At 54.9% G+C, this 7,500-nt stretch overlaps 1 protein-coding gene across 1 annotated transcript in view; it reads left to right on the top strand.

Annotated features, from left to right (window-relative positions):
- The window catches only part of sff (sugar-free frosting), a gene marked incomplete in the record, with an annotated part of 281,961 nt that overhangs the window by 273,848 nt on the left and 613 nt on the right, over positions 1-7,500 (top strand). Inside the window, 3 exon segments of the mRNA XM_070143593.1 lie at positions 3,128-3,314; positions 4,305-4,477; positions 5,074-7,500. The exon segment at positions 5,074-7,500 is cut by the window's right edge and continues 613 nt beyond it. Of these exon segments, the coding sequence (XP_069999694.1) occupies positions 3,128-3,314; positions 4,305-4,477; positions 5,074-5,232 (519 nt within the window).

Genomic DNA, 7,500 nt, shown 5'->3' with positions numbered 1-7,500 from the left:
CTCCCTCCGCTGACACCCCTCCCGCTGACCCCCCTTCCCAGACACCCCTCCCGCAGACCCCCCTCCCGCTGACCCCCCTTCCCAGGCGTCACCCCCGCAGACCCCCCTTACCAGACACCCCTCCTGCAGACACCCCTCCCGCTGACCCTCCCTTCCCAGAGACCCCTCCCGCTGACCCCCCTTCCCAGACACCCCTCCCGCAGACACCCCTTCCCAGACACCCCTCCCGCTGACCCCCCTTCCCAGACACCCCTCCCGCTGACCCCCCTTCCCAGACACCCCTCCCGCAGACCCCCCTTCCCAGACACCCCTCCCGCTGACCCCCCCTTCCCAGACACCCCTCCCGCAGACCCCCCTTCCCAGACACCCCTCCCGCTGACCCCCCTTCCCAGACACCCCTCCCGCAGACCCCCCTTCCCAGACACCCCTCCCGCTGACCCCCCTTCCCAGACACCCCTCCCGCTGACCCCCCTTCCCAGACACCCCTCCCGCTGACCCCCCTTCCCAGACACCCCTTCCGCTGACCCCCCTTCCCAGACACCCTTCCCGCAGACCCCCCTTCCCAGACCCCCCTCCCGCAGACCCCCCTTCCCAGGCGTCACCCCCGCAGACCCCCCTTCCCAGACACCCCTCCCGCAGACCCCCCTTCCCAGACTCCCTCCGCTGACACCCCTCCCGCAGACCCCCCTTCCCAGACTCCCTCCGCTGACACCCCTCCCGCTGACCCCCCTTCCCAGACACCCCTCCCGCAGACCCCCCTCCCGCTGACCCCCCTTCCCAGGCGTCACCCCCGCAGACCCCCCTTACCAGACACCCCTCCTGCAGACACCCCTCCCGCTGACCCTCCCTTCCCAGAGACCCCTCCCGCTGACCCCCCTTCCCAGACACCCCTCCCGCAGACACCCCTTCCCAGACACCCCTCCCGCTGACCCCCCTTCCCAGACACCCCTCCCGCTGACCCCCCTTCCCAGACACCCCTCCCGCTGACCCCCCTTCCCAGACACCCCTTCCGCTGACCCCCCTTCCCAGACACCCTTCCCGCAGACCCCCCTTCCCAGACCCCCCTCCCGCAGACCCCCCTTCCCAGGCGTCACCCCCGCAGACCCCCCTTCCCAGACACCCCTCCCGCTGACCCCCCTTCCCAGACACCCCTCCCGCTGACCCCCCTTCCCAGACACCCCTCCCGCTGACCCCCCTTCCCAGACACCCCTTCCGCTGACCCCCCTTCCCAGACACCCTTCCCGCAGACCCCCCTTCCCAGACCCCCCTCCCGCAGACCCCCCTTCCCAGGCGTCACCCCCGCAGACCCCCCTTCCCAGACACCCCTTCCGCTGACCCCCCTTCCCAGACACCCTTCCCGCAGACCCCCCTTCCCAGACCCCCCTCCCGCAGACCCCCCTTCCCAGGCGTCACCCCCGCAGACCCCCCTTCCCAGACACCCCTCCCGCAGACCCCCCTTCCCAGACTCCCTCCGCTGACACCCCTCCCGCAGACCCCCCTTCCCAGACTCCCTCCGCTGACACCCCTCCCGCTGACCCCCCTTCCCAGACACCCCTCCCGCAGACCCCCCTCCCGCTGACCCCCCTTCCCAGGCGTCACCCCCGCAGACCCCCCTTACCAGACACCCCTCCTGCAGACACCCCTCCCGCTGACCCTCCCTTCCCAGAGACCCCTCCCGCTGACCCCCCTTCCCAGACACCCCTCCCGCAGACACCCCTTCCCAGACACCCCTCCCGCTGACCCCCCTTCCCAGACACCCCTCCCGCTGACCCCCCTTCCCAGACACCCCTCCCGCTGACCCCCCTTCCCAGACACCCCTTCCGCTGACCCCCCTTCCCAGACACCCTTCCCGCAGACCCCCCTTCCCAGACCCCCCTCCCGCAGACCCCCCTTCCCAGGCGTCACCCCCGCAGACCCCCCTTCCCAGACACCCCTCCCGCTGACCCCCCTTCCCAGACACCCCTCCCGCTGACCCCCCTTCCCAGACACCCCTCCCGCTGACCCCCCTTCCCAGACACCCCTCCCGCTGACCCCCCTTCCCAGGCGTCACCCCCGCAGACCCCCCTTACCAGACACCCCTCCTGCAGACACCCCTCCCGCTGACCCTCCCTTCCCAGAGACCCCTCCCGCAGACCCCCCTTCCCAGACACCCCTCCCGCAGACCCCCTTCCCAGACACCCCTCCCGCTGACCCCCCTTCCCAGACACCCCTCCCGCTGACCCCCCTTCCCAGACACCCCTCCCGCTGACCCCCCCCCCTCCCACTTACCTCTCCCGCTGACCCCCCTTCCCAGGCGTCACCCCCGCTGACCCCCCTTCCCAGACACCCCTCCCGCTGACCCCCCTTCCCAGACACCCCTCCCGCTGACCCCCCTTCCCAGACACCCCTCCCGCTGACCCCCCTTCCCAGACACCCCTTCCGCTGACCCCCCTTCCCAGACACCCTTCCCGCAGACCCCCCTTCCCAGACCCCCCTCCCGCAGACCCCCCTTCCCAGGCGTCACCCCCGCAGACCCCCCTTCCCAGACACCCCTCCCGCAGACCCCCCTTCCCAGACTCCCTCCGCTGACACCCCTCCCGCTGACCCCCCTTCCCAGACACCCCTCCCGCAGACCCCCCTCCCGCTGACCCCCCTTCCCAGGCGTCACCCCCGCAGACCCCCCTTACCAGACACCCCTCCTGCAGACACCCCTCCCGCTGACCCTCCCTTCCCAGAGACCCCTCCCGCTGACCCCCCTTCCCAGACACCCCTCCCGCAGACCCCCTTCCCAGGCCCCCCCCCCCGCTGACCCCCCTTCCCAGGCGTCACCCCCGCTGACCCCCTACCCAGGCCCCACCCCCGCTGACCCCCTACCCAGGCCCCACCCCCGCTGACCCCCCTCCCGCAGACACCCCTACCCAGGCCCCACCCCCGCTGACCCCCCTCCCGCAGACCCCCCTTCCCAGACACCCCTCCCGCAGACCCCCCTTCCCAGACACCCCTCCCGCTGACCCCCCTTCCCAGGCCCCACCCCCGTTGACCCCCCTACCCAGGCCCCACCCCCGCTGACCCCCCTACCCAGGCCCCACCCCCGCTGACCCCCCTTCCCAGGCCCCACCCCCGCTGACCCCCCTTCCTCCCGCCGCAGGTCGCTGAGCTGAGCCACAGCGTGACGTCGCCGATGAGTTTCCGCGTGGAGTACAAGCGAGGCAGCACCGGGCCCGCGGTGTTCCAGAGACACGTGCGGTTCCAGGTGGACATTACTCCAGTGTGTCCCCCTAATGACCCCAACCCGCTCTACGCCATTAACTTCATTCTTCTCTCTGGTATGATGGGTAATGAACTGCCATACGTATTTGTCCTAGTTATCATCCTGACAGCTAAAAGACCGTAGCGTGTATGGTTCAAGGTGAGCGTGTATGCACTCCTTAATGGACATGCCACTACAAACAAAAGAAACATCATGTCAGATGTGTTCTCAAATTGCAGTTCATATATTTAAGAGACGTAGCATATTTTCACAGTAATATATTTTTTTCTGTGTGGGACTCTTTTCAAGGACATGAGTGAGACACAAATTATTTTTTCACGGTTATCCTAGGATGTAGAAGTATGAGTGACGTGAGAGAGATCAGGGGCCCCACACCCGCAGCCGTGTGTGGCTCGACACTCATGTTCCGCAACACAGTGGGAACTCACCCATTCTGTGCGTCCTCTGTGTGTACTCGAGATTTCCATGAAATTCATCAGATTCTCTTATTAGGTCAGGATTCATTTTCGAGTTGCCACGGCCTCCATAGCTTCGTCTGAGGAAGGGGCTATGAGGTCGACGTGCTGTAAATTCCTTTTGATTTGATTATATGAGCTGCAATATTTTGTGAGACATTCTCTTACGACTCTTCAATGTCTCAGTCAGCCTTGGAGTTTTGTATAGACTACTCGTTGTTATCCCTTTCGGTTTCTTTTTCCACTAGACGGTCGTTTTACATGTTTACCGGAATGTGTTTTTTTACAGAAACTTTTAAACTGTTTTGTGTAACAGTTGACTCCCCCCTCGACCTACCAAGTTGTTCTGTGTATGTTTCTTGTTTTCTGACTCTCTGTGTCGGTAGAAATGCAGGTTTTACAACAGCTTATGCCTGATTTATTGATTTTTATCTAGAGTATCATAATATTACTGTGTTGCCTGTCTTAAGATTTATTTTTGGTCTCCAACAAAACTTCATGTAACTGAAAGCATATAATGTACTATCCCCTATATTAGACACAGCATGCCAAGACACCGTCAGTCGTAAAGTGTCTCGTCTGACTCTAATTCTTCGCAGGTAATATACGACGGTTTCGGCGAATATGTGAGCACATCCAGTCGCAAGTGTGTAGTCGACGGCCGCCAGCATCCCCTCGGGTCGGCCGGAAGTTCACCACGGAGCTGTCAGAGTCCTCGTCGTGTGGCTCAGACACGTCAGAGCGGCTGTCACCCTTCCCAGCAGGCAAACAGGTGCAGTGAGGCAGGCGTATGCGCGAGGGCGTGAGAAGATATCCCTAAACAATGAGTGCTTGAAGATAAAGGCTGAATGTTTGACAGGATCATGAGTTAGAGGCATGAGGAGATCTAATGACAGGAGCCAAGGCCAAATTATGACTGGAGGCTTCATCTCTCTCAAGATTTTCAGTAAAATGCAATGAAAGTAAAAGGTGTTTTTTAATGACCTTCTGGAATTGTACAGTGTACTTTGTAAAGACACGAGTATGTTTGTAGAATAGAGTTTTTGTCTTGTGGCGTACCTTTACTTTCCGATCACACTTCCTGTACAACCTACTCCCTTCCTTTGACCAAGAGTTAAGCATGACAACACCTGAACTAATATTATCCATTAGGATTACTAAAAGGTAACTATTTCATCTGTGAAGAAAGATAATGAAGTAGCCTATAGTTAGATCGCATATGTTACATACTTTTTTAGATAATTCCTCTTCTAGTGCAAGATGCTGTCCTTAGAATTTCATGGAGAAAGACAAATAAGCCTTTATCAAGAACTTACCACCGAGCAATAATCTAAAAGAGATTCACAGCACAAAATCTTGTATCGCCAGGGTGAGAGCGACGTAGAGAGTGATGTATCCCAGTCAGAAGCCAAGAGCTTGTCAGGAGGCCGAGGCAGCACAGACCCGGCCCAGCCAAACGTCTCCAACGGGCGCAGCTCCTCCGACCCCGAGACCCAACAGTTGGGGTCCTCAGACCTGGCCACGTAGTCCAGGTCTGGCCGGGCCTCCACTGGTAGCGTTGTCGTCACCAGCACCAGCGCCCAACTGCCACAACCACCCTTCCTGCCAGGCGGCCCCAAGGATCAGGCCATGTGTTCCGTCGAGAAGAACATTTGCTCACCAGGACCGAAATAACATTAGGGATGCATAATGCTATGGCAAACGGCTAGAAGATGGTTGCCAAAAATAAAACGTGATTAGATAAAAAAAAAAAAACAAACTTGTCCATATACTTGTGTATGGTAAGCAAATTAACTTTGAAGTTACTTGTTTTTACCCCTAAGGACGAATGAACTAGATAGTGCTTGCTGGTATGATCAGTGTCGTGTTTGTCCAGGGATGGTCTATTCTGAAAATGCGAAAGAAATACCTTTAGCTTTCATGATTCTTGTTGATAGGCTTCCTAACATCGTCTTTTTATTGGTGGAGTAAGGTACTGTGACTTCTTGCTTACAACTGTGTCATCTACTCATTTTATACATTTTAAAGAAAACACATTTTATAGATTTAGTCAAAGCGATGAAATTTCAACCATTCATTACTTCCATGCAAGTTCATAGCATGCCAACAGAAATTTGGCTTTGCAATAAGTGACAGTGGATAACTTCACCAACCTGAAAACGTCCGTAGTGAGTGCTGACTTATAAATGACAAGTTGGCACACTTACAACAGGCAAAAACTTATTACTCTTTTCCTCAGGCTAAGCCCTGTCTGACACAGTGTTTGTGTACTTGGGACTGAACTGGACTTAACCGGGACTTTGGGGAAGACTGGACTAGGACTCACGAGAAGACGAGACAGGGACTGTACCGGGAGATGATAGTGGAACATTTACGAGATACATCATAAACGCCTCTCATGTTGTTGTCGATCTCTACATAACGTTATCTTTAGTCAGAAAACACAGTTGCATTGTTATGTAGTTTTGGTAAGAAAGTGGTAAACTTCGTGAACTGTTTATGAATGGGAGCTCGAAAAAAAGTGTGACTGAACACCCTTCCATTGAAAATGTCACCGAGGAAACTGAGAGCGATTCCTTCGTTAATGCTGGGACTGCGGGGAACCTTCAGGTCATCGTCAGAAACCACGAGTGACTGCAAAGAGGCTCAGTCTTGAATAGCAAAGGTTCCATTTGTGAAGAGGGTAATGCGATTCCTTGAACCCCCCAAAAATGAATTTTGCGGAGTAATTGTGCCTAAGCATTTTGTGTCATGTTGAAGTGTAATCCTATGATCAAAATTGTTTTGAATGTAAACAAAAGGCGATGCAGCATTTGGAAACGAAAGATACATTCGTGAGTATTTTAGAGAGAAAAAAAACAAGGTGAAAGATTTGTATGATAAAAAAAGACATTTTTATTTACTGGATGTTCAGTTTGAATGTTATGGACATACTGTTTATTACAATGCTTTGTCACACCTTTATTTTGGCTGTTCCACGGACCTTTATCTGCCGAGATCCCTCTTCCCTTTGACACGTGATCAACAAGAATCCACGGCTAGATTCCAGCCACTGCCTCTTCTTCTGTTTCTGTAACTCTGGCGGATTATCAATTGTGAACTGTATGAGGCTCCTTCAGTAATTGGTACTGTAATGAAATCGCATTATTTTCCCACTTTAATCATTGATGTGGAGTGAGTTATATGATAATGGCATTGCATGAAATCTTGATTACAATTAATATAATAGAGGGGATGTTGAACTTTTTTTTAAATAAGCTATAGGGGAATATTTTGGAAACCAGGTTGAATAGGAGACAAAAATGTATTCAGGTAAAGTTATGTGGGTTTATCGAAATATCTACGTATATATTGGCATAGCATATGTGAGAACCGCCAGGTAGTTGGGCCCAAGAGAACAAATTCTGGCTCGAGAGACACGGGTGGGCCGACTAAGCCAGGGTGGTCAGGCCGTGTGCTGATGTACTGCCTAAAATAAACACACTCATTGCGTTCTTCTGTCCAATTGTTTACCTTGCAAATTTGATTCGATGTCCTGCATTACCTGCTGCTTAATTAAAACACGATTCATCCCTAATCTTGGCAAAATAAAAATGAAAAAAAAAAGAAATTCTTTTCCAATAAGTTGTGCGATTATGATAAATTTAGGGCATTTTAAGGCATTGACATGTCGTGAAAAGTTCATCATAGCTTTAACATTTTTAGAAGCAGCACATATAATTTCACTTTACATATTATCGGTAGTGCAGTCCCATTTTATACAGCCTGTTTTGTACAAGTCTTTCTCTTAGCCAT

This window comes from Penaeus vannamei, chromosome 31, assembly GCF_042767895.1.
Source record: "Penaeus vannamei isolate JL-2024 chromosome 31, ASM4276789v1, whole genome shotgun sequence".
NCBI lineage: Eukaryota > Metazoa > Arthropoda > Malacostraca > Decapoda > Penaeidae > Penaeus > Penaeus vannamei.
The sequence above is the reverse complement of the archived record's forward strand: the minus strand, read 5'-3'. Positions and strand labels throughout refer to the sequence as shown.